This window comes from Chlamydotis macqueenii, chromosome 7 (assembly GCF_036417535.1).
Source record: "Chlamydotis macqueenii isolate bChlMac1 chromosome 7, bChlMac1.mat, whole genome shotgun sequence".
In the NCBI taxonomy this organism is placed as follows: domain Eukaryota; kingdom Metazoa; phylum Chordata; class Aves; order Otidiformes; family Otididae; genus Chlamydotis; species Chlamydotis macqueenii.
In genome coordinates, this window is record NC_141562.1 from 4,812,230 (window position 1) to 4,840,079 (window position 27,850).

A 27,850-nucleotide genomic window follows, 5' to 3' on the forward strand; every position below is an offset into this window, starting at 1 on the left:
TCCAGTGCCATATGTTCCTTTTCTTTAAATAAACAGGTATATAGTAGTTAGGACAGATGTGAATGGCAAAATGTCGTAAGCGGGAATGGTTTGGAACAAGACTCAAATGATTAATCTTGACACTGGGAGCCTCAACCGATTTGTGACAGAACTGAACCAGTATGTGCTGCACAGTTCCTTTCACTGTCCCTGTCAATGGAAGGGTATCTTAAATCTACTTGTAATTTTAGTTTCTATCTGTCTTCTTATGATTAACTGGTGTTTGTAATTACATCCTTTTTGAGCTTAATGGCTTAATGTGCTTCAGGAATGTTGCAGGTTAGTTTTGTAGATGGTGTAGTCAGTCTCCACAGTGGAGAGGCTCATGCGACTGTTTTTGTTTTGTTTCATTTAATTTCACCAGTACAGACTCATTGAGGTAAATACTTTTTGAAGTGTCTTAAAAAACAATAGTGTTAAAAACATCAAATATAAACATGAAGGAATTAGCATTAAATTACAGTGAAACAGCAGCTGGAAATGTAATTGTGTAGACAGCTACTTTATAGCAAGAAATCTGAAAGCAGTTACACAACTTATTGTTGAGTTACACAGATTTTATTCAAAAAGGTATCATGAGTATGTCAGAAGGTTGGAAGGGATAGGACATTACCCTTCAAATATGCAATGGAGAGAGGTATTTCCCCTCTCAGAGAGTTCTTTGCTTTCTATTTTATGCTTAATTCTCAAGTCTAGAAGGTTTGGGGTTTTTTTTTTTGTCTAGAGAAGACCATCTTTGAAAACAGTGTCGACTATTATGAATCTGATCTTTTTCTTCCTTTTCCTTGTCTGCTAGTTTTAGCACATCTAGTTAGGAACAAATACAGCTCTAAAACATGAATGAGATTCTTGTTATTTGCTACTTGCACTTGATTTCTCTTACTTCCCCAACCCTTGGTGTTAATGAGCGTTAGTTCACAGCAGTTTCCTGTTCTCACAACAGGTTTTAGAACAGGAAATCTTAAGATTAAGGAAGATAAATGAGGAACCTTTAAAAGGCCTTTTTGTAGTTGCTTATCAGAGTTTAATTCCCACATTGATAACATAAGGTAAGGATTTATGATACAAACACAGTTCTAGACCATGTTTTCTGTGTCTGGTTTTAACCTGGTTTGTTGCTGCTGCTTGTATATTTACACTTCTTCTTAAGGTATTAGGAGGAAATAGCGTATCATAAATAAGGCATCAGAAGGCAATTTAGCATACGCCTTAGTATCTATTGCTAGGAAAATAGAAAAACAGTTCCACTGGCCTGACTCAGCACAATTTTGAAGGAGCAGTGCTGTGTAAGTAAGGTCACTGGGAGAAGGTAGGGAAGTCCCAGATGAGCTAACTGTTGAGCTAGTTTACTGCTGTATCATCTCCTTAATAACCCACTTGGCTTCCCAGGGTGAAGCATGGGGATGAGATCTGCACCTTGGTATATCCTCCTTGATGCACTGCGGTGGTTAAGTGGCCCAGTCAAGTCCTCATGCCCACCGTAGGACACGTACACATGTGGAACTGTGGGTGTGGAGCAGGGCTGAAAGCCTGACACAAAGCTCTGTGCTTCTACTCTGCCCAGAAACCAAAGGGTCACTTTGTGATGGAGAGGGTGATGTCAGCGTCTGTGGCCCTAGGAAAGTACTTGGAATTCTACCTAGCAGTTAAAATCCCGTCATTGCAGTGGTTGATGTAGGTTTTGCCATTCTTCTGAGCATACTCAAGACTTTGCCAGAGGAGTTTATTTTCCTGTACTTGTTCCTCCCATTCCCCATAAATGAAAAAGAAACTACTGAATAAATTCTCTCTTCAATTCATGTGCATTTTAGTTTTAATATGATAGCTAACAACTCCTGATACTCATTTTGTAATTCCACCTTTGGGTTTAAATGCTGCCTCAGATGTGAAAAGGAGCTAGGCATATTATCAATGAGACCCGCACATACCTCTTGTCTTTTGGACGTATAATCTCTATGCATCATCGTGTTTCCTTCTTCATATTCTATTAATGTTTTATGAGCTTCCTCAGAACTGTAAAGCGCAAGCTGTTTTCATATAGATGGTTTTTATGGTGACTAAACATTGGAGAAAGGAAAACAAATAATTGTCCCAATATACATATTGCCTGCGATGAACAGATTGATTTAAAACGCACTGCTCCAGTGCTTTGTATAGGCAGCAGGCTTGTATGATTCAGTTCTTGTTTTCTGGCCTTCAGTTTGCCAATCCTGATTTTTCAACTTGTCATTTGTTTGAGCTAAGCCTGCTGCTGCTTTAACTAATACAAGAAGTTTATGCATGTTACTTGTCCTGCGGATGTAAACATTGAGTTAGAATCCTTAGGTAAGAATAATTGCTGGGTCTTTTTTGAAGTTAGTTTCCTACATTTCAGAAAATGACTCTCTTTTTTCTTCCACTTTTGATCTTAGACGCCACATGTGACAAATGTATGAAACTTGCTATACTTCTGAGAACAAGAGATAATGTTTCATGTCCATTTATGTCATTTATCTTTTCTTATGTCAGTGAGCATGTGTACATATAAATGCTTAATTTTCTTTTGAGTTCCACCCTGTTCTTGGCTTCATAAATAGTTTGTAGTAGGGATTTCAAGGAACTTGACTGTTTGAGCTGTGTGAAACAGAAAGCTAGTAGTGGTAAAAAACATGTATTCATTTCTGAATACTAGTAACTTAATTTTGAGACCTTTTCTATCAAGTGTGTCTTTTCCATGAAGCTTGATGTTTCAATGTTCCTCTTTTTATCAATAATACAGGTTTTTTACTGTTGATTCATGCAGGTGTCTTTGTGTTTCTTCAGTCATGTTTGGTGATCTCTGAATCTTTAACTATTTGCTTAGCTTTTTAGGGCAGAGAAACCAAAACTGTATTCCATTGAACAGTAAGCATTTGACTTAAGTAGCAATAATTAAAGTATTATTGCCGATTCCTTCTTATGTCCTACCTTTCTATTTCTTACTGTGTATTGATGATTTCGTCTAGTTTTTTACAGTGCCATCCCCTTATTCTGAAAGGCTGTACAGGTTTAGAACCCGGTCATGTTTTAAACTGGTGCAAATGGTCGTACTCATCAAAACAAAATGTAGTGTGGCATCCAGTTGACCATACGCTTTTTTTTTTCCTTCCACATCTTGTCTTTTTCCAACCTAGAAATGTACCGTCTGCAAATTTTGTCATCTTGCTTTCAAACTGTTTTTCCAGAGACTAGGTGAATATATTAAACACCTTTAATTTTTGGCGTGACTTTGATCCCCCTTGCATATTAATCATTCGTCATATTGAGAACTGTTGATTCTCTTTGTCTTTCTGCTAAGCAGTTCCACGCAGCTGATGACACTGTTTGCTACAGATCCCATAACTACTGAGTTTCCTCATAGTCTATGGCTGGCAGCTTTGTCCAAGGCTCTTCAATAGGGCGATTGAATTACATAAACAAGCTTCACTTCAGGCACGTCTTCAATGACACCTTCAAAGAACTGTACTGGTTTACATCTATTGTGTGTTCGGTTACATGTTTCTGGGCATTAAATTAAGGTGGACTGATCTGAAACCCTTTAAACTGGGACTCGACACATCTCAAATGTTTCACTGTTAAAGGAAGCAACAGGATTTAGGTAGCCAGCTAAATTCTGTGCACTATGAAGAAGGACAGTACTTCTTGTTGCTGTTGCTTGCCCTGTTGCCAATGCAGAGTGTAAGTCGTTTATATCCTCTGTAATTATAAGGCATGTGGTAAATTGAGGTCTTGGCAGTCTTGTCTGGTGCTATAATTGTCCATATTAGCTAATATTAATTGGTGCACCTCTCTTCGAACAAACTTTTCAAATATCTTGTTCGTAAGACTCGGATTTCATGTCAGTGATAGAAGCCTTGCAGGTAAAGCAAAAGCAGGGATTTTGCTGATGTTCTAGTGCAAGTCAGCTGTCTGCCCCTGCACTCTGTTTTTATAAATATGGTACGTGACCTCACGGTCTAGCAGATCAACAAGGTCAGTTTGAAAAAGCAGATAAAGGAGACAGTGGTATCTGCCTGCTGTTTGCACCATGCTGCATAGATGCGCTCTGGTCGTGTTGCTTGTGTGGAATTTTTTTTTTTTTTTTTTTTTTTAATACATCATTCTCTACTATAGTCATTTGCACAAAGGATGCTTTTAAACGAGTAATGAGTGCTTTCCTGTTTGGCAGTTGGTTAAACTGAACTTTGTGTCACAGCTCTTTACGATTCACTCATACAAGACCTAAAATATTCAAGACTGGTAGGGGGGCAAAAAGCTCTGTCTGGCTCATGCTGTTTCTAGGAAAAGGGAGTCTTGGACCAAGGGGGGAACCCTGCAAAGACCTACAAATTAGGCAGTGTTCTTTCTGTCTGTGAATAGTTTCCCTTGTGAGTGAATGAGGCTGTATTTTTGGACTCGCAGACAAAGCAACTCTTGCTACAACTGGCTTTTCTCCAAAGCACATTTTCTGTGCTTATTCTGTTTATTATTTTAAAAATGTAATGATAGACAGCCAGAAAGTGATCTGAGGGCCTGAGTCAAACATCCAGTGTCCAGTTGGCCTTGTCTGTAGCCGTGTTGCAGATAATTTTCCTGAGCAGCAAGGCTCCGGTGAGCCTCTCGGTTTTAGCAGAAATTTTGTTCTATCTTCTTGTCTTCCTGCTGAGAACTGCTTGCACAGAAAGTCAAAAGCTGAACCAAATTCAGGTTTCAAACTGTTATTCTTTACCTTTTACTGCACCTGGTAAAATATGCGATAAAATTGTTCAGTTTCATCCTGAATTGAGATCATTAATGTAATACCTATGCTGAGCACCTGTAAGTGTGTGCCCCTCTGTGACCTCAGGACCCAATTTAAAAGGTCTGTTTGAAATATGTTAAATTTAACTTCTGGAGCCAGTGGAGATCTGGTGTAGGGTACCAGCTTGCTCGGCTTCAATTGTGTTTCATCCTACTACTAGTTCCAGGTATGAGTTCATACCTTTGTGGTTTAGCCTACCCGACTTTCCTGTGGGAGTAAAACAGTTTTCTTGTGGGTTTTGTGAGAATTCATTAATTTTAACTTTACGAAAGCATGTACAGTAAAATCTATTATGATGACAAAATTTACTGAACTTTATAGAACACTTCTGATGTAATCTTTTTTTTTTATCTATAGGGTGTTCTAATAGCTATTAAAACAAGTGTGTGTGTTTATCAATTTCAGTATGGTTTTACAAGCTTCACTGATCACTTCTCAAGACCATCTGCATTGCAAAGTCCAGTTTCCTGAGCTGTAAAAATTAAAAGGTGTCTCATAGAAAATTAAAATAACTTGTTAAAAGTGAAAATTGCAATCCAACAAGATGAAGCAACTTTTAAAATACATTTTATTATGATTAAGAGATGCCTCTTGCACTGTAATTTAAGCAGTATGTCTTTGATGGCATCACTGGCAGAGGTAAAAAATAAAACCTTTGGTCAATGAGTCTCTCTGCAGTTAAACCGGTCGTGGAGGTAGGAGCAAGTGGTGGGAGGAGCGCGCTATTGAAAGGTTGCAAGATAGCACTGCTGGTAGAAGTGCTTGTGAAATTACAATTCTTGTTTAACAGCTGTTAAGTTTAAGATCTCTACCTGGATGCTTAATATGGTCCCACCTCTTCTCTGTGTCACTTGTGGAGTACTGAGAGAAGATCACTGGCAGATTAACAGTACAAAGGCTTCACATTCAGATGCCCATTGACTTAGGGCAGCTGTTAGATCCCCCTTTTCAAGAACGCTGACCTTGTTCCTGTGTGCAGTGAATGGGGTGTATGGCTTTCAACCTTGATGTGCTGTAACATCTGGGAACTGTTGCAGGTGCACAGGCAAGGGAACTGGGCTTCCGTGGGTGTGGAGACCTTCAAGGTCCTCCAGCATTGCTGACCTTTGTGGACTTAGGCTGGTGGATTAGTGATCGTGTGAGGCAGGAGAAGCCTGTGAGGGAAGAGGATGGTTTGGTTTTTCTTTTTTTTAAATGAGCTTTTCTCCAGTTAAATAGAGGTTGTCACATCCAAGAACATCACTGCTGTAACCATCATGAGTTCCTAAACTTTCACTTGTTTAAAAATAAAATAAAATACATCAGTGGTTTTTGCATGTTGGTGGGGATTGGTGGGAATATTACCATATGGAATAGCTTGTAGAGGCAACCGGAACTTATCCTATCACTGCCACTACCAACAAAATGCCTCGCAGGACTTTGTATGAATTGGAATTATGAGATGCACCATAATGGTTCATAACACCTATGAAGAGAAGAGACAAAGGAATTTTGATATAAAGTCCTTAAAAGATGCCCTACAGTAACTGAGTTTCATGACTTAGGAAACTGTATCCAGGGAAGGTTGATGTTTTGTAGGGGTTTTTTTGTTTTGTTTTGTTTCACAAGAAGTGTATTCAGGAAGAGACTGACCTGACCAAGGGCAGACCAAAATAAATAACCAGACAGGAATCTTTATCAAGGTTTTATGCCATATGCTCTAAGCAATATTGTAGTACCAAAGTTATTTTAGCAGTTACGAAGATAGTTTCACCACTTGGTCTTTGTGGATTTAAAGTGGTTGTCACTTTTAAGTTAGTCTTACATGTGCAGGTGATAGCATGGGAGCTCAATTTCAGGTATGTTTCTAATAAAGGCAGGATTGTTAGGGCTTATCGTTCCCATCATGAGACTGTTTTGGGGTCCTTGTGCTTTTGCTGGGTTTTAACAATTTAGACTGAAATTTAACAAAGTACGCATCTACATCTGAAGGGGCAAAAAAGAGGGAAAGGGGGAAAAAAAGGGGGGAAGGAAACAGGGAATATACGCATATATGCATGTGTGTATTTCAGAGAACAGACTAGGCCATTGTTTATGCAAAAAATTTCTGTTGACATTTTCCTTCTAGTGTGTTTCCCATTTGGCAAGGTACTGGTCTTTGAGTAGCAAAGTCATCAGGGGTTTTCTGCCATTTAAAAAATCTACCCAAAGTTGGCTAAGTTGCTACGCAGCTGAATCACTGTGGTTTGCAAGTACTCGCAAGGGACCTGCTTGGCTTTAGAAGAGAAAATTTCAGAAAAGCGCCTTGTGGCTGGCCGTGTTTGAACTGCTCCCGGCTTTGACTGCTGACCAGCGTGCTCAGGCACCAACCTGACTTACCAGCTGAGCAGGCATAGCCAGGCAGCCCTGGTGAAGCTGGGCCTCTTTGGCAGCTATTACAAATCACACTGAAAACAGAAATAGGTCATATTATCAGTATCTAGTCATAATAGTTTGGATTTCAGATACATAATATATCCATCAGAAAAAATACAGCATGTACACTAGCAGATGCCTTGTCCTGTGGTGCTTGTCAGGATATTTTCATGTTCTCCTATCGAAAGTGTGAGACATTTCTCACCTGAAACAGTGTGGAAGCTGAAAGATTGCTGAGGTGGACCGTTTTGAGTTTGCTACTGTTGAACTGATCTAACGTAAATTGAATGCAAGTTACTTTACTGTAACTGTGCAAAATGGAATACTAATTTGCAAGTAGTGGAGTAATACCCAGTTTAAGTGTTCAGGTGAATGATTTTTTTATTCTTCATAGTTAATTTTTCTAGTATGAGTAAGCTGTAAAACCTGACACCATTTTGATAGCAGTAGAGATGTTGGAATTGATTGGAATAACATGAAACAACATCTCAATTTTTCTTCTAAGGATCAAAAATTTGTGGTGCCATTTATTCCATCAGTTCCCTGTCCACTTCTTGAGTTAGCTGTTAGAAGTGTACATGCAGAGGGATGCTCCCCCTCGCATCCCTCCCTCGTGGCCTGGAGCTCTGGCTGGTGTTGGTAGAGAAGTAAGAAGGGTTAGCTCAGATAAGCCTGCATTCTGGCTCCACTTTCAGTTACTGAAATGTCAGTTTATTCTAATCTAGATGGGGTCAGTCTGCTTTCTCAATCACAGTAACTGCTTAGAATAAGGGGGAGAAAGCCTTGTATCATCAGCTTTTGGCCAAAGTGTGTGCTTTTATACACTAGTCTTCTCAAGTTTAGTCATCACCAATTAGACTTGAATTTGTAATAGAAAATTTGCGTTAATTGTAAATCTTCAAAAACCCAGTGTAATAACTCTTTGTAGGAAGAAATCACCATAGGTAACTTCTACACATGTGAAAATACCATGGGCTAATTAAAAGATAATCCTTGGCATTAGGCGCTTCATGTCCTGAAGTGTTGCTTTCACTCCTGAGGTGACCCGAGCCTTTTTTCAGCCTACAGCCTGCTGCGGGGGTTAGCCACGTGGGAACCCGGTGTCCTCCCGTGCCAGGGCCTGTTGGCAGCTCGTTCCTTTCTTGCCCTTAGTAGACCAGAGGTTCTCAAATTGGGGCATGCACGTGTGCAGGGGGTAATGGGAGAGCTCATGACACATGAGACTGTTTCACTTTCCACTGCCCACCCACTCCCATTTCTTTCCCACTTTTCATCCCTTTTTCCTCCAGTTTTCCCCCCAGCAGATCTGCCTTGTGTACTGTTCCCAAACCCAAGTTAAGCAGTACCCTCCTACCTCTTGTGCCCATTCCTGTCTGGGTTTTTCAGTACATAGGAATCATGCCCTCACCGACTGTGTCCGTCCTTTCTCCTGTTTACTTTTAGTGTATCTTGCACGTTGTTTTCGGTGAAGTCTTTGGCTTCTCTGGTTGTGCTTACCATGTCTTAAGCAAGGTAACAGGAGCTCATTTTTTTCCTTGTAGCCGATGTCACTGGTTTTTTCTGTCTTGTTCTGAGTGTACTTTACTGCTACTAGCCAAAGCATTCCTCAATAGGGAGTTTTAAACTGAACAAAATAAACTTGCTCAGAGCTGCTAAGTCCCCGTGGTGCACATTGTGAGCCAGTTGTGATAAGATATTTTGATGGTTTTGATAGTATTTTAGAATGCTATGTGATTTCACCAGATTTAGGCACTATCACTCTTAATATTTCACTGGACAGGGGTTTTTTTTATTATTATTCTGATTCTGATTCCACCATTCTTTCCATTAAAAAAAATGCTAGTTACAGATGTACTGTTTTATTGAGGTTAAGGCATTTGCCATTATTAGTTGTTAATATTTGGTTAGTGCTCATATCTAAGTCAGAACGCCCATTGTGCTAAGCGCTGTACAAACACGTTTGTAGAGACAGTCTCTGCTCCAAAGAGCAGAGCAGGTTTACACTTCAGTTCTTTCACTTTACTACTTAATGCTGCTTTTTCCACACTTCAGTTATGCTTTTCTAATGGAACTCTGCCACTCATGCCTCTCTGTAGTTACAGCAGTGATATTTAGATAGCTGATTTTTATGTTGATCAAATGCAAGTTCTCAAAGAATTACAAAGGAAATTCCAGTGTATCATCAAATCGGCAGACAAAGACTTTGAAAAACCCCAGTGCCCAATGAAGCACCGCTGGGTGGTCCTTTCTAAAAAATGAATGTTTCCTGTATTTTAAAGGTTCGTTTAGAATTGGGGATTAATTATAACTTGCCTGCACATATGGTACAATTGAGATTGCTGTGTTTTCAGTTTTACATGCATGGAAGATTATTATTCAGTCTTAGGTTTCTGAGCTGATGCTGTCTGTCCAGTCACTGGAAAGGGCTTCTCTGAGCCCTGTAAGGTGCGTTTGACGAAGTAAGCACATGGGAGATACTTTCTCCATTGCCTAGGATGGATGAAAATACGCCCTTAACTCAAGAGACCATAGGTTTGATCCACTGTAGTTTCTCACCTTTACTAAAAGAGGTCTTTACTGAAGACTTTATGACTTCTAGTCACAGAATGTCTGGAACACAGCAGTATCAGTTGCAAGAGATGACAACTGTCTTTGTTAATTGCGATGTTGTTGTCTCTCATTAGTGTGGTGACTGCTTTGCATCCTTTCTCCCTCACCTTAGTCCACAAAGGTCCAGGTTGTGGGTTTTGCTGGTTGTTTTTTTAATCAGTGTCTATCTGCAGAAACTTGTTAGTCAAGAACCTGATAGGAGGTGGTCATTTGTTTTGACGTGATACCTGCTACTTAACGTTTGCTGTAGATCATGTAACATTCTTCCAGTCTTCCCCTATGAAGTCTTTATACAGTTTTTTTAGTGTGTGCCTTTTATCTTACAAAGCTGTTCATTTTGTCTTAACCGTGTTGTGTTCTACTGTCCTTTTTGATTCCTAGATTTTTCCAGGATGAAATACATTTTTGCTTTACAAGGCTTCGTTAAGCATACCTTCTATATTAGTTTATTCCAGTCTGTAATGGCAGGGGCTTAGTCTACACTCCATAAAAGCTTTGAGATTTGCCTTTTATAAATACTACAGGGAACTGGACTATTTCACTTTAAAGCTTTGATTGCTTGATCCTAGGCTTCAGCTTTGAGCCCTCTTTTCTGTATTTAAGGTTCTGGCTCCAGTTGCTGGACTGGTACTGGGATTCTCTCCTCCGGGTATCAAGCAGACTTGCAGAGTTGAGCACTTTCCCAGCACGTGCACGTGTTTGGAAGTGCACTTGAAGATTTTTAGCCTTTGCCACTTTGTTATTATTTATTCTTTAGCTACCAGTGACACATTTGCTTGGGCAAAAAATTTGCAAAGAGGTTTTACAGTCCCCATTTTATTTTCTACTGCATGAATCTGTAGGTTTTTTCAGCTGCCTTGCAGGAACTCCTCCTGTCAGATTAGCATGGTCTAGTGGTCTGCATCCAAGCTAGGAAAAGAGCCGCTGAGCACTAATCCCGCATCTGATGTTGAGTGCATTGATCTTCTCCTCTTCAGGCTGCTATGGATCACTGTGAATGTGTGTCCTTAATGACTGGCATTCTCCTCCTCCAGAACAGCTCCTCTCTCCTTTCAAGACCCTGCTCTACAGATGTGAAAATCCTGTTTCTATGTTGATGTCCAAACACGTTCTCTCGTTCTTGGTCTTTTTGTCAACAGTTACCTGAAAGGTCCCTCAGGGAGAGGGAATAGTCTCAGCAGCAGAAGTGTATCAGAACAGACAGAAATTTTCCTGTATTGGCCACCAGTCAGTAGCTCAGCATCCCTCACCCTGGCAGTGACTAGGTGTAATTTCACTGTGCCCTTAGACAATAATTAGTCTCTCTGGCTTTCTAACCTGAGTGTTTTCCCCAAAGGATTAGTTCACTACCTTAGTTTCCCTCTTTGTGAAACTAGGATGATGTTCTCTTCACAGGATTAGGTGAGGATTAGCTAGTGTTTATCAACAACTTGCAGATAAAAGAAGTGCTTTGTTTACATGTGTATCTTTTAGACCGCATGGTCTGATCACATGGCAGTGCTCAACTCTGCATTTGAAACACATCTGATTTAGGATATCGCTGCAAAATAATTGCTACAGACAGTTATTAAGATGTGCATATTTTTAGAATTGAATCCTGCTTCCGGAAAACTGAAGCATTTTGCAATTTGGAAGTGCTCTGCCCTTCTCTTTTATTATTATTGTTACCTTTAACTTTTTTTGTATTAGTGTTTGTACATAGGATTTTTGTGGTCATGCTTGAAATTTCAATAACATTTCTGCCCTAATGGCTGTAAGTTCTGCATAAAGAAAGGTAGAAGGAAACACAGTGCCATACTTCAAGAGTTATGCTGCTAGACAGACAGACAATGTCCACCTTCCCACATGAAATATCCCTGGTTCATTAATTAAAATAATTGGAACCTGAAATTCACAGGTTTTTTTTCTGCTTCTTTTAACATTTCTGAAAATAAAGGTTTTGCAGCAGCTGGAATCAGCCAACAGTCTTATTGAAAATACTGTTCTTCCCTAGCGATATTGGCTCCGTGGGGCTTTCATCGTAACATGAACAGATACAACTCAGGAGACACAGAGAGAACAACTGTGTTGTGTAGGAAGTTAAAAAATGGGATTTTTTACTTTTTTTTTTTTTTTTTTTTTTTTTTTTTTTTTTTTTTGTCCGACACCACGGTCAAGATCAAGTTTTTTGTTTTTGTTTTTAAACCCTTCTTGACATCCTTTGGAACTGGAGCTGGTATCCTGAATTGATCGTAACAATCAACTTGAAATCCAAAAGAGAACAAACCAGATGTTCTGAACAGCCAGTTTGTTTTTTTTTTTTTCTTTCAGGAGGATTGTGCTAATAAAGAGGTAGAAGGATGACGTGTTATGAGCAGGAACAATTCCAATGAGCAGCTTTTTCTCTGACATCAATGAAACAACCCAAAATGTAAAATTTTGAAGTTATGTAATTTCTAGTTTTTTGTAGCACCAAACTGCAGATTGCTGATGCATATTGGTTTATATTGCAGTAGACAAGATTAGATGGGGTATTGCATGAAGATATTATTTGAATTTGGACAAATTTGGACAATTTGGCTTTTTGGGAGCCTTCTTCTGTGGGGAGTTACGTATAGGGGCTCTTAAGCAGGAAGAAAATGTAGTAGAAACTTGTTCTCAAAGTAAAATACAGGACCAAAAGTATGTATGGCGGGGGATTTAAAAAAAAAACCCAACAAACAAACAAAAAAAAGAACCAAAAAAAAAACCCCACACCTGCTTGGAGCCCACTTAATTACCCATTCCCCCTTCTCATTAATCAGTCAGCAAGTGCCCTCAGGTCTGTTCCTTGTTTCCTGTCCCTGTTCCTTGGGTTTCTGTTGCTCCTGAGGGTTCTCCTCATCTCTTCCTCCACCCTCGTGCTTTCAAAATTACTTCAGTCTATTCCCCTTAGAGAAAATTTCCTAATACTTGGCTGCAAACCCCTTCTTTCTTTCAAGCCCTTCAAGTAACCAGCTCCTTCCAGAAAACATTCCTCTGTTAATTTCCCTGAGAACTTTTTGCCCATGCCATATTGGTTTTGAACTTTATTGCATTTCTTTCAAGCTCCTTATGGAAGGAGCCAGTTCTTACGTGTCTGTGAAGGGCCATTTATATCATCTCCAGATAGTAAGTAGCCAGGCACAGTCTGTAGGCAATAAATGCATCTCACTAACCTTTCAGAAACCTTATCTTCCTGTAACATATTATCTTATCTTTTGCTTTCATTTCTCTTGGTTTTGACCCTCTCTTCTAGCCACTTTTCCACACAATCTCTTAGTTTACATCACTAAAATTATCATCTGCTAGACTAGCATGAAAGTACTTACCAGTGTATAAAGAAGTTACGTTTTGTAAAGTACACTTAAAATGGTGTATTTTTTTTGAAAAGGGATCAGATTGGCAGAGGTTACGTAAATGTAATTTAAGAGATTCATCCTTGCTGCCACTAAAATTGTTTACAGTATTTTCCACCAATTTCAGTAGGAGTAGGAGCTAATCCAAAGTGGCTCAGACCAAGAATGGAGAATTTTATTTACCATCTGCTTGGATAGCATCTTACTATCTGTTTTACACATATTTGGTGTTCTGATGTCCATTTTGATTCTTCTTATCCAGATGTTCTGGGAATGTAAAATAGATGTGGTTGTTATTTAGATGGGATGCTTGCTTAGTGCTGGTATAAACAGCTGCTTTTCTACAGGCTGCGAAACAGAAACGCTGTCCCTGTGAAAAGCTCTGCAGAATTAACGGGGCTTGGGAAATCCTCTGGGTCCCTCACTGCCCTCCCTCCTCCTTTCTCCTCTCCTCCTCAGTATATGCTCTCTTCAGTTTTAGCTTCCGAAGATGAAAATCTTACCCCTGATAATGTCTTGTGGGTATTACAGTCTTGGATAAACAACATTTTTTTGTAGGCTCTATTGGTCATGTCAGGTTGTATTCTAGTCATTTTTTCCGGAAAACGCCCTGAGGAGTCGCATACAACTCCTCTGAAATGGTTTCCTGTTTGTGTTTGTTACTAATGCAGTGGGATTGTTTAAGCATCCAAATTTTATCTATGTGTATGTATATATTTTTTTTTTTTTCAAATCATCCTTTTGTGCTGCTCTAGCAGATTTGCTGTAGAAAACTGACACTCAAACCTGATTTTGTGTGTGATTAGGACTGTAGTCTTTTCTCTGTCATCCCAGTCCTCCACCTGAAATACTGGCAGGAGGCTGGGAAGGCTCATGCTGCAGTTCGGCGCAAGATGGGAAAACTGTTCCAGCGCATGGCATCCATGCTGTGCCGGCTGCCTCACCCGCGCACCCCTCCCTGCAGCTGCCGCACTCAGCCCATTCGCCTTGCCGGTGGCTGAGATAAGATGTCAATGAGAGGGGAGGGAGGGTTAGCAGAGCTGCCAGAGGAATTGATTCTTGTCTGCCTCTCCAAGCAGCCTGTCTGCGCAGCAGCACATGATACGGTTTTGCACAATACCCCACTAATGCCCTAGTCAGCAGCTTCTAAGGGAAGAACTGTCTTGGAAAAAAAATAATAGCAGTCCTCTGCAAGCCGCAGAGAGCGCATGGACCAGAGCTAAATTTGGAAAGCTAAAGCTTATTTCATGCAAGATTATTAGAATTATTTGGGTTTCCGAATGCGTGCTCACACACATGTACGTATTGCTGGCCAGCTTTTCCACGTGACTCGGCTGGATCCAAATGCAGTTGTTATTTATAGATGGCAAGAGCACTGATGGCATTATCTTATAGCAATCCAGTCCTGAAATTATAGCGCTTGTGTGCAGGGAGAGGGGCCCAGATGCTCTCTGTGAGAATTTAGGAAGGCTGCTCTTCTGTAAATGTCCATGGGATGAGGTACTCACAAATAACCCCTCCCATCTTTCCCATTTCTTTTTTATTTTCAGGCAGAGAAAAGAAAGATACTGAAAAATCAGTGTGGGCTGCGATTTCTACTGGCTTCTTCCCTAGGTGCATGTAAAAAGCAATTAGCCGTGTTCATTCTTTTTACCTCTCGCCTATGCCGTAGATAACCTATTTCTACCTATGTAAAACTGTAAACATTCCCCTGAAGACAAGGAAGCAGCAATTTCTAATCTATCTAAAACTAATGTTCATACTTAGGTTTTTAAATAAAACAGTCTCATGTTCCAAACTGCTGTGTGCTTGTCCCTCGGCTAATTGAACCGAGGCACGGACGTGTGCGCTGGAGCCGTGTCTTCGGATGCTGCCTGTGCAGAGAAGCAGCTGGCTAATTTCCGCCTCTGCAGAGCGAGTAGCCTGGGTGCTGGGGCCAGGCTCTGAGCTGCAGCAGGGAGTTCATCTAGCTGGAGGAAAAACATGAAACAAAACACAGTAAATGTCTGGAGAAAAAAAAAGAAAAAAAAGACCAGTCAGATCAGATTCCTGGTCAGGTTCACAGGGTGGTCATGTGAACCATCAAGAGATGCTTCAGCACAGCAGGGCATGGGCGCAGACAGCAGGAAACGGGGCTACCTGAAGGCAGTATTGGTGCTGACCACTTTGTATCATGAAAAGATAATCAGAATTATCTGAAGATGAGGGTAGGGTTATTTAGGTGTTTATTATTTTACAAGAACCTGCGTTTTCTCTGTGGCCCTAATTGTAAAAGAACATAGATGTTTGCTAGTTTTGCTTTATTGGTAATAAATAAAATAAGCATAGTGCATATTGTGTCTTAAGGGTATCAGGATGTCTTAATAAGAGCGTCCATGGCTCACAAACTCTGCTTCTTTAATACACCCATGTTTGAGGTGAGAAACGTCTGTGAGCCCAACGGGCACGGCTAGCAGAAATGGACTTTCAGGGTACAGAAGCCCTTCTCTTGCTCAGATTAGTTACCAAGTTCCCAGTGCAGCTTGGGAACAATTATTTGGCATTTAACTTTGGTATGTTAATTGACTGTTAATTAATTAGGCAGTTCTCAAGAAAAGGTGATTGGTACCAGAGGAGCAGAGCAGATTGCTAGTAAAGGGAAGATGACAGAGTTTGTGGGGTTGGTGGCACACAGAGGGAAAAAGAGAAGTAATAACTTTGTTAGGAACCTAACCCTTTAACGGGGAGGTGAGATGGGAAACATCGCCGCCTTGAAATTGCAGTGCATGCACACATCTGTCTGCTGCGTAGTGTTTAAGCAGGAATAGGTAAGTAAAAAACTTCTGTAGGCTGAGTTTCTCTCTGCTGATGTCCTTAAGTGTTTTCATGTTCAGCAGATAGAGATTAGTTTACACGTAGTTTAAATCTTATTTCAGAGTGAAAAAACAAGATGCAAGGGTAAGGGTCAGAGTGCTTTCAGCTTAGTTCTGTTCAAGAACAAAGCTTGTGTGGTGTGAAAAATGGTCCTGCAACCCTGAACTTCGAAAACTAATCTTTTTTTTTTTTTTTTTTTCCTTCAGCACTTAAAGAGAAGTTGGCAAAGGTTGTATTACACTGATCATACAAAAAAAATTAAAAAAATTCTGAGGACACCTGATAAAACATTCTTTTCCCATAAAAATGTAAAATAATGTAAAATTAAAGCCAAGAGCGAGACTGCAGAACCAAGAAGCTGAAGTTCCTAAAATAGCTTCTGGTCCTTCTCAGAAGTTCTGGCTGTGCAATGTTAACTTTGGAAACACGTTTCTGCTATAAATTTTGGTTGTGTGGGTTTTGTATTTTTTTTCTTTCCTCCTTGAAAGCCTCTCCAGATGTTTTACAGTTGTTGTTTGAAAATGTTCCATGACAGGCACAAAGGCTGCGGGCACAAAGCAGTAACCCCTTGATGTGGTGTTTGTGGTTTTTCCTTGCAAAGAGAGGAAAGTGTATGATCCTCTCTGTTCTGGGACTCGTTCTGTCGCAAATGGTGTGACCTTTAGCACATCACCTGCTCTCGGTTTCTTTCATCTTTAGAACTTAGCCAGCAAGCTGTGTAGCTGGATGGCCACTTCAGCAATCTCTGCAGGAGCTCCCCACTCTGTAACTGAGATGTTAAGTGCTTTTTACATGTCTTGTCTTTTTGAAATAATTATAAATACAAGCCAGACAGGAATATTTTTCTGATGCGGGCTGTTTGAAATTCCTGTGTTCGTAATCATAGATTCATTTGATTGTAAAAGGCTTCCAAAAGTCGTCAGTGCCATGCCCCCTTGCATGAAGAATCCCTAGTGCCGTTCTCGCCAGATGTTTATCGGACCTTTCCTTGGCATCTCCATTCATGGAGATTCCTCAACTTACCACCTAGGGTATTTAGGAGCATTAGGATGCTTCTAATACATAACCTCTGTCTTTTCTGTCTCTTTGTTTATTTTTTGTGTGTGTTTCTAGTCTGGATATGGATAATGCCTTATTACTCTGTAAATGGGAATACTGCTGTCAGTTTTTCCTCTTCTAAAAAAAAAAAAACAAACAAACAAATACGAAAAACCCCTACTCTATGCCATCTTCTTGTGCAAGTTATATTGTTAATTTTTTTCCTAATCATTCTGATGACTTTTCCCTCCCTCCTGTGGCTGTATATTGCGGTGGGGTAGAGAGAAAGGAGAACTGTGCATCTTTCAGACTTGGCTTCTGCTCGTGCAGCTGAGCCGGCTGGTTGAGTTTGAGGGAGCATGGCAGGGCGCAGCCTCTGTGCAGCTTCTGCCTTTGCCTCTGCCTCGGAGAATCCTTGCCTTCGGAGATGGCTCTCACCCTGGTGTTGGTGCGCAGTGTTGTGCTTTGTACTTGTCCCTGTTGTACGTGGTTTCAGACCGTTTCTCCAGCTTTTCAAGATGGTTTCAACACCAAATTTCTGCAGTGAACTGATGCTTCTTTCCAGCTTGTGCCACCTGTAAATTGACCCAGAACATGTTCTAGCCCTTTATCTACCTGCATCATGGAGATCCATAACTGAAGCATTCCGTAATTTCGGACCCAGAACTAACTCCTGCACAAACCTATCCAATAATGCTTGTTTCTGTTACTGACCATTGGTTTACTAGTTCAGTAAGCTAAGTTTCCAGCATTTTGTATTGTATCCAGCTAGACCTTATTTGCCTTGTTTATTTTTAAGAATGTCATGTAAAGCAGCACTGAAGCATCACTAAAATCCAACTAATTTGATTTTACAAATTTTACAAACAGCTAGTATAAAGAAAGTACAGAAGTGTGGTGTGATTTGTTCTTGACAAATCCATTTTGCTTGTTACTCATTTTTTACTTTCCTATTCATTCTTTGGAATAGTTTGAGTTATTTTTCCCCAGTAGGAAACTGGACCTTCAATTCGGCAGTTATTCCTTCTCCTTTTTTGAAAATAGCCTCTAGATTTTCCTTTTTCCAGACTGTCATCATCATACTGATTGCGCATGGATTCCCTGGCTTCCAACTCTGGTTCGATGCCTCTGGTGGTTTTTCCTAGCACTTTTGGGTGTCAGTGGTAGTGTTAGCTCAGGAGCTGTTTGCAGTCATAACTGGAGGGCTCAGGATGGATTAAGTGAAATGGAGCCTCTCACCTATGGGTAACGGGATTGAATCTAGCCAACGATGAGTTAAAGTGAGTCACTTCCATTTTTCAGATGCTTGTATTATGTGTGAAATCTGTTGAAGACTAGAACTGGCATTGCAAAATAAAATCATACAGCAGTAATGAAAGACACTGTTGTTCGAAATGTAAGCAATGAAACCAACAATTGGATGAGTAAGAAAACAAGCAGTCTAATGCTATTGGAGTGCATTTCCTTTGGAAAGCTGTATCCAAGATTCACTTGCCGGTGGCCTTTCACCAGCTTTGTCTTCTCTTTGTAATGGGGCGTGTTTTCAGACGTAGCAACGTGGGTACAGCTAAGCCTAAATGAGATGCTTACGTATTTTGTCTGGATCTGTGCAGAGTGTTCTGTACTTGCCAAATTGAGCCATTGTTGCTATGTTTTGTAATGTATTACTTCAGAGTTAATGTAGTGAATCTGGTAAGATGCTCTGCCAAGTTTTGGCAAATGTAGAAGGAAACTGGGGAATCCTGGTTCCACTGAAGTCATAGAATAAGGATAGCAATATTCAAATCTGTGTCTCCAGCATATACTATTCCAGTTGGCAAGAGCTTTTGGGGAAGCCTCTCTCTCTCTCTCTCTCTCTCTCTCTCTCTCTCTCTTTCTCTCTCTCTCTCTCTGTGTCTTGAGAGGTATTTTTGAAGAGCTGAAGATATGCCAAGGCAAGCTGGACCCATTTTCAAGACCAGACTTGAACTTGGTGTCCCTGTCATGCAGTAGCCTTGAAAGTACACGCTAGGTAACTCTCAGGTTTGCAGTAACAGCTTTTGCTGTGTTAATTAATTTGATATTACATGCAGTTTAATAGGCATTCCCTGCATTACCTATTGTGCTACAAGCCTGCGTGGTATTTGTTTTCTAATGATAATACGTAACTGCATTATAGACCTCCCAGGGCAAAGCTGTGCTGCTGCAGGACGTAGCTGTGGCTACAGTAATGGAGGAGGCACTGGTGATAAAGGTCATTACTTGGGTAGTAGTGGTAGAAACATGTATCATACCCTGTTTCACAATGTTGAACCGTGGCTGTTGACTTTGTGTCCCCGTTACGATTAGCGGGGCAGTTCTTGCCTCCCAGAGCCACCCCCTTTGCTCTGCTGGGGAATTCGGTTCTGCGCAGCTGCTGTGCAGTCACTGGGACCAGCGCTTCCTAAACCTCTCTGTGTTTGGAGGTGGTACCAAAGATACGACTTGCTGTCCTTACTACTCTGCTAGTGGAGCAGGTTTGTGTTGGTACTTTGAACTTCAGATAAAATCAGTCCATTTAATCCAGCTTGTTTACTTGACTGTTTAATCTAACATTACTGATTTTGCCTGATGGAGAAGAGCAAGCAGTCCTCAGCTGCTCCAGAAAAGCAGCCAGCTGGGGTGTAAGCCTCCAGGGCTGAGGTGGAGGCAAACACCTGGGAGCCAGCGTTGGCTCTGTGCAGTGGGTCCCTGTGTGCAGCGTGGGCATCTGCTGGCAGCTGGAGAGGTGGGCCTGGGAGAGGTGGACTCCCTGGGAACCGCTGCGAGGCCGTGTTGAGCCGCCAGACTGCTGGGGAACGACTGCTTCTGCTGTGTAATTGGCATTGTACGTACTGCCTTTGTGCTCTCGGCATTGAGGCAGATACAGAGCAGAAGCTGGTGTAATGACAGGGGTAGGGCTGGTCTGTCACAGGGTTAGGAGGCATGGCAGTGCCTGGAAAGAACTGAAGAGGAGGGGCAGTCACGCATACTCTGAATATCTCCTAATGGATACTTAGATCCTGTTTTCCTTGTAGCCTTGCTTTCCTGCCCTGGCTGACTGTCTGACAGGTTAGCTAGCCATTGCCAGGCTCTGCTGGAGTGTGTGGGGAGAGCTGCAGGAAAATCAGTCCTTGAAATAGTTTGGGATGACCAGTTTCTCCCTCTCTCTCCATTTCCCACCTCTTTAAAAGCAAAATGGCTTTTAAAACACGAGGAAAACATCCAATTTACTGGTTCCCAAAATTGTGGGCAAAGAATTCCGTCCTTTTAATGTAATTGAAGTTATTTTTCTAATACTACAGTACCTTGAGCATTAGGTAGTTAACATTTTAAATATATTTTACATATATTTTTCCAAAGTGTATATAGTCTCTATTTTTCTGTGTAGAAAGAATAAGATTCTTAAATAACCAAGAGAATAGTTATTATCACTTTTCTCCTTCTCTTCTCATCACTGCTTCCCTTCCTACCCCACCAAATTACATCACTGGATGATTTATAAAAACTGTATTTAGATTGCAGTCTATACAGAAGAGGATAGAAAGCCTTCGGTAGCTCTGTATTCCACTTAGCTGGAATTCTCCATGTAAAAAATATGAGGTTTTTTCCTAAGAGCAATATAAAATTAATGAATATGATCTGAAAAAAAAAATTGCTCTCTTTTCTTACTTATGCTGTAAATATCTTTCCAGCCAAATGCATTTCCTTCTGAGACACAAAACCAAACTAGCAAGACGATGCTGAACAGATAGTTCTCCGAATCAGACTCCTCCTTTTTCCCTAATGTTTTCATTGCAGTGAGTAAGAAATACGGGTCTGCCAGTCTGCCTATTGAACTATCTACTGCAGCTTAACTGCAGCAAGGAAGCGGTAATCCTATTGTGCTCCTCCAGCAGTCTCCTGGGAAGCAGAAGGCATTGAAATTACTGAGCTGTTGTCCTATCCCCTCCTCACCTGTCTTTGTGGCTGTAAATATAGTGTCTGCCTGTAAATAACGGTTTGCTGCACCTTTAAGCACGTTCCCTAACAAGAGCCGGTGATTTACTGAGGTGATAAGCTGTAACTAATACTAGGGTATCATAATAGGTAAATAGATTAGCACCGTGCTTCTCTGTATTTTGCTTTCTAGGGAGCCCACTGGCTCATTCACTCGGAGATGCTTACTACAGCACTTTGCACCGCACCGAGTTAAATCAGTCAGTTACAGGGTTGCAGCTATCGGTGATGGTGTGGACGCAGCTAATGAAATGCATTAGCGAATCTATGGGGTAGCATTGATCGCTTAGCCTGTTTTCCTTACCCTTTCTGTTCCCTAAGCCAAAAGGGGTTGTAATGGGCTGTGCTGGTACTCGATGGTATGGCTATAAACTGTCCTTTGAGGTGCATCACCAGCATCCATCACGTAACTGTTGCAAGTACTCCGGCATCATTTGTCGTCAAGAAGTAAGAAGCAGCGTGGGCAGCCTGCGCGTGATCTCTGACTTAGCCCAGCTCCAGCTCCTTGGTTTTCCTGACAGAAGGGCTTGGTGCTTCTGAAGCAGTTTTGATGCTGCTACTGGGCGGTGGGCGCGTACAGCTCCGAGGAACGGGAAGGTGCCACAGAGCGGGCGGTGGAGGCCTTTGTTTCCGTACTGCCTGGCAGGTTTTCAGCACACAAGAGCCGTCGCAGGAAAGGAGGAGTACCGAGGGACGTGGCCAGTCCTAATAATTGTGTCACAAATCTTGTGATATTTGGCGTGTTCTTAAACACCCCGCTCCTGGAGGCAGGGGATTAAATAACAATTGCTTCCTTTCTGTTTCAAGCAAGGTTTAGCTGTGTGGTTGCAGAGAAATGCTTGAAATGTGGCTTGGACTGAAAGGGAGGGAAAAAAAAAAAATCTTTGCCTTCCAGCCCTCTTCCCTCTCCTTGTCCCCCGGATGCCCGTGTAGATACATTACGATGTCTTATGATTTTTTCAATGAAAGCTTTTAAAACCATTGAAGGCATCCAGAAGGACATAAAGTGTGGCCAAGTCTGAGTGTGTGGGAGTATTAATGAGTATTTTAAGGAGAGGTCAGTCACATTCTGTGCTGAGAGACACACTTGCAACTTCTGGTCCTCTTCAGAGAAAGGAGAAACAAAAAGGGGGCTGGGTGGCAGCAAGCTGAATATCTCTGAACGGGATTTTTCTCTCACTTCCTTAGGAAAACCCCTTGGGCTATTCATAATTTAAATTTTCCTATTTTTAAATCTTTCTGGTTTTCCCTGTTTCACAAAGGTGAAAGCTGAGGCTGCTCATTCCTGTGTTGGATTCTTAATGCAATTGTCATTAGCAAGTCAGTATTGATTTATTGCTATGAAAACACATCAACATTTAAAGTATAATGCAATCCCATTAAGAATGATACAGGTTTTGCAAATGGAGAAAAGTAGGTCAAATATTGCACCAGTCATCCCAGAGTATGTCCCTTTAAGCCAAATAAATGTGTGAATACACTTAAACTGTCAACGTGTTATTTGATTGCTATTATTATGCATCTTTTGGCATGAGCTGGCAGAGCGCTCTGTGACTGAACAGGGGTTGAAAACGTCAATCCTGGTGTATTAACCAGGTTGTATTTTACACCTGAGCCGCGCACAGGGGCGTGGGGGGTGCATGTTTAAGGATTTTTCCTTTCCCCCTGTTGCAACAGTTGCCTTCAACTTAATCAGGAAAGCCACATCATTATATGCAGGGGACATTGTAGCAATGCAGCACAGGAACACGATTTAAATCTGTTCATTAAACTGCCGCAGCAAGAGGCTGCGAGAGACGGTGTGGATGGTCCATCTGCAAAATCTGTGCTCCTGTTGTACAAGGAGGAGGGGCGGCGAGGGGAGAAAAAGCAGCTGCTTGGCTGTGCTGTGAGAGGGAGAGACTGACTGTTGGCACCATCTGTAGCTGTCCTTTGTGCTCGCTGCTTTATCTGTTCATTATGGTATGATACTGAATTTCTCGTGCTTTGAGTGTAAATGAGTTGAGATGCGCCTAATACTGTCAGCATAAAAAGCGGTAACTAAGTACACTAAAGATGAATAGTGTAATCTGTAAATTCATTTTGAGTTTGTTTCATCTTGCTTGAATAGCCCAGGAAGTGATGTTCTCCAGAAGCCAGCTGTAGCAGATGTGGGGGGGGGTATATATCCATCTTACCAGGCAGAGAGCAGAGCAGTGGAGGTGGATGGGGCAGGGCAGGAGGGAGGCAGCCCCAGCATTTCCAGCAGAGGAGAGCAGGCTCTTGGAGAGGGTTCTTCTCCTGCTGGGCAGAATAGAGGGGGACTGGTGACTCCTAAGGGAGCTGCAAACAGCGCTCTTCTCATTCCATGCACAAACACCGACGCAGGGAAGAGTGCGATTATTATACATGGTACATGAGTTGCAATGTCCCCGGGGAGGAAAGGTTAAACCTCTCCGTAATGAGCGCTGTGATAGGGATGAGTAAATTTGTTACGTTTTACACCTGCAGGCTCTTCGTTTCTAAAAACATGAATCCTCCCCAGATAACTTGTAGAATGAAACTGTCCAGCCTGTCTTGTGGACCTCTTTGTTCTTTGATGGTTTACGTTTCACCTTTAGAAATGTGTGTATTGGGTATCGGTAATAATAACTCATTAAGATCTTTTCTTATCTTCACCTCACCAAAGCAGTGCTGTCTCATTGGCATATTACCTCTCCAGGAGTTACTCTGCTTTATTTTCCAAGCAGATTCAGCTTTTGCTTGCAGATTCATGCTCTCAGACCCATCGGGTTTTGCTTTTTATCTTATTTGTCAAGTGCATGTAGGTGTGCAGAAAGAGCAGCTCCCTCCTCCCATCACAGGCTCGTTTAAGATGGACGATTTCCATTTGACACAGTAGTAATTACACTCGGCTGTGGAAGTGCTCGGCATCCACTATTACTCTGCAAGGGCTGCGTTTAGTGTTCGACAGAACACTTTGTTCGTGTTCCTCAGAGCTCAAGTGGCCGTGGTGCGCAGGGAGAAGCCCTTGGAGGCAGGGATTTGTATCTCCAGGCAGCTGGAAAAGGGGGAGGGGGAGGGCCTTTGCCACTGGCACATTAGTAATGATATGCCAGGGATAAAAGGTGAATATAATTTGATCAAATGCTTGTTGACAGATTCCTTGGCTAATAGAAAAGCAGCTTAGACTGACACTCGTTGCTGGAACAGTTCACAGAGCTCGGGGGAATGCTTTCTGTAGGCTACGTGTGAGACTGACAATTTCCGAATGACCATGTTTAGTTACATAAAGAAGCCATGTCCCCCTTTTGTCACAGCAGAGCTCTAAAATGCCTCCCTAAACACCGCTCTTGACCTTCTGCTTGATAAATGCAATGAAATTACTACCTCCCCTTTGTCCAAATGTGTGATTAATTCACAGGAATGGCCTGGGCTTTAAGTGCTTTCTTGTGTGGCCCTTAAACTTGAGAAATTCCAATTGTTTTTCCTCCTGAAAAATCATATTTGTGGATGTTCTTGGCAAAGCAGGTTCCTTTTTTCCCCTCCCCTAAAAATACAACTTCACAATTAATCTCTTGGGCATTTTTTCTACTGTGAGTGTGTTAACAGTACCTGTGAGTAGCTACTAGAAAAAGAAGGTGGTGTACCCTGAAATGACAGTTTGCAACTGCTTATGATTATATTCTTTGGTGAAAAGACAACCATTGGAAAAAATAATAAATTAAAATAGAAGCCTCAATTTTAGAGAATTCTACACTTGTGTGTTTTAAACCAGCAAGCCTAAAATTACCTGTAGAGCTCTCCTACTGTAAACAGCTTGGGTTTTGAGTAGTCTTCTGGTTCTCACCTACTTGTGCAATCTCTTGATTTGTGTTCTGTTCATAACACCTCAGGAAGGCACTTAGTTAAAAATTAAATACGAAGCATTTTCATGTTCTGAGGGTTTTGTAAAGCATACTTTAAAGAAGGAGGAACCCTGAGCACTTCCACTTGAGAACATTTCTTCAACTACAGAATTTTGCAATTAATCTGCAGTTCATTCTGGTGAGCCTCTTCACCGCATCATACCTCGGTGACTTTTTATGTGAGCCGCTTCTGATGCTGGAATTAAATGGGCAGCTTTGAGGGTCAGTCGGGTGTTGCTGGAGGCTTCAGTGGGGTGTCTTGGCTGGGTGAGCTCGTGGGAGCCACATTTCACCCAGAGTCACCTTCGAAAGCTCTGCTTTCTGCAAAGTAAGTGGTTGCTGTAACAGGAGCTGGTCTTTTCTGAGTGTGAGTGCATAAGGGAGAGGCCATATTTTCAGAGATAATGACCCCTTTCATGTCTTCAGAGGGAGTTGCAAGCTTTCATCGCTCTAGGAAATCTCTGCATCTTCATAGTTCATAAGCGTGATTTTTCCTGTAAGCACAGAATTACTCTCATTGACCAGAAGATTAGGCACGTAATGGAAATTCCCATTTAAGGGTTGTGCTGGGTTAAATATAGATTTAAGTGCCTAACTTTGTGTCCATCCATCAGTGTGGCCATATTCTCCTGTTTATCTATTCAAGACTGGTAGCCGACAGCAGTTTTGGAAATGAATTCCTGCACATGGGTTTCTCTTCAGGCCTCTCCAATTAAGCTTTTACACAAAAATAGCCAAACAGAAAAGAGATCTTGTTGTTCTTTGCTCCTCTCTGTGAGCATCTTCTGCATGTTTTTGTTTCATTTCTTTTAGTGTGAAACGAATTCTTCTGCGCCTTTTCACTCACAACAGCTATCCCATGTCCTTGCACCTCATCCATTCTTCATCTCTGTGCCACTCAGCTCAGACAAGTTTTCTTGTGCCTTCTGGTCTGTGCAGAATGTTTTTAACTTCTGTAAAAACATTATAATGATAGTGTAGGGCAATTACAGACTCAATTTGATAGGATAATAATGTGAGTGCTGGTTCGTGGATGAGTTTTTCACTCCTGGGGTTTGTCTGTTCGGATTGTGACTCCCGGTACGGTAGCTTGCATCTGCGCTCAGCTGTGCTGATTCTTCATTTGTACACTTACTGTCATTGTGTTCTCTTCGTGCAGCGCTGCTTTCGTCGTGGTGTGAGGAACTGGGACGGCTCTTGCTGCTTCGCCACCAGAAAAGCCGGCAGAACGATCCTCCAGGGAAGCTACCCATGCAACCCCCCATGAACTCTATGAGCTCCATGAAACCCACCCTCTCTCATAGGTGAGTCTCAGCCTGGTCCGTAGGCGTGGCAGTCTGTACAGATGTACCACCCAACAGATTTGTTAACTGACATGCTTATTACCAATGATGGAGGTAGCTACACTGTTTCATGCACTGAACAGCACTAGGGAGAACAGGGGATCTGTAGTTTCAGCAAATACTGAATACACTCAGGTTGTGTCTTTGCTATTGCCTGGTGCGTAGTGACGTGATGCTTCCATGTTCAAATCTGTGCTTAGATCAAGTGGGCTTGTTTTCGAACTTCAGGTTGTGCCCTAGAGATAAATTTCTACAACATTTATCTCACCAGACCTTTTCCTACTGCTTATTTAAATACAAATGGCTTTTCTTGAGGTTGGAAACATTTCACTAATGTTCTGTTTTGTAAGTAGCATTGGAAATGTATACAAAGCAATTGTATATATACAAATCTATACAAAGCGTTACCATAGATGGGAGAATGTCCTACACTGCCTTATATCAGGTGAAGATCACAAACTGCTTATGTTAATTTAGAGAAAATGTGAGCATTAAAGGACACTAGAAGAAGCTGGAGATGTCAAGCCTTTTATTACCAAATTACATGGAGGAACAGGATCTGTATTTCTTGTCTGCAGAGCCTGGGTCAAGGCAAAAGCTGAAGAGTAAGTGTAGACAGGACTAAACATTCATTTCATGCATTATGTTTCTGGAAGTTTTTTTCCGAGGCTTGCTTTCCCTCAGCATCACATTAAAGAAATCACAAATAGTATAAATTTTTTAACATTGGACACTTTCATTAGTAAAGGATTATAAGAGTGCGGATGAGGCTAAATTCCTTGTATCTAGATTCTGTGGTAGCATAAGTAACTTGTTAGAATGGAGCTTAAGGGCATTTTTGTATCAGTGTATTTGCACGTGTGAATTAATCTGAAAACCACTTCTGGGTTGGGGTTTTTTCTCCTTACTTTTGTTTTATTTATGGGAAAACCATGCAAACGCTGTGCCTTTTATTATGGCTGTTGAAAATAAAGTCCTTTTTTGTAGTATAACTAATGTAATATCACTGACTTTTCAGAGTACCTGGATTGCCTCTTTTTTTTCAGTTGCTTATGAAATGATCAATTGTAAACACACTTAAAAAAAAACCCCACAGAAAACCTTCTGTTCTAAAATAACTTACTTTTACACCTGGGAGAAGCTTTGCAGAAGCCAAAGTGAAATTAGTGGCCAGTCTGCAGAGAAAGTGCAGTGCAGTGTCTGTGCTCTCTTAGGTGTAGTTTTGCAGTTTTTAAGTGCCTGATTCTCATCTGTCCTTTTAGCCTTTGTTCCCCTAGAGTCTATGTAAAGTGATCTATTTGATCTCACAGGGGCTGTGTGCTACGTTACTAGATAAGATAGGCACAACTCTTTTCTTTCATGGCAGTTTTCCTCCAAAACTCTGTCGCATGTCAAAAATAAATGCTTTCTTCTGCTAAACATAAATACCTGCATTTCTGGCAGTAGCAGGTTACCCAGTATTCTAATAGTAGAACATCCTGCCCAGTATCGAACAGTCCCTACAAGTTTCTCTTGAGCATCACCCTTTAAATGGTT

At 41.3% G+C, this 27,850-nt stretch overlaps 1 protein-coding gene across 6 annotated transcripts in view; it reads left to right on the forward strand.

The window, feature by feature from the left end:
* ZMIZ1 (zinc finger MIZ-type containing 1) overlaps positions 1–27,850 on the forward strand; it is a 359,859-nt gene that overhangs the window by 279,979 nt on the left and 52,030 nt on the right. For all 6 annotated transcript variants that reach the window (XM_086752207.1, XM_086752205.1, XM_086752210.1 and 3 more), the window contains one exon: positions 26,131–26,275. In XM_086752207.1, coding sequence (XP_086608333.1) covers positions 26,131–26,275 — 145 coding nt within the window. The remainder of the gene's footprint in view (positions 1–26,130; positions 26,276–27,850) is intronic.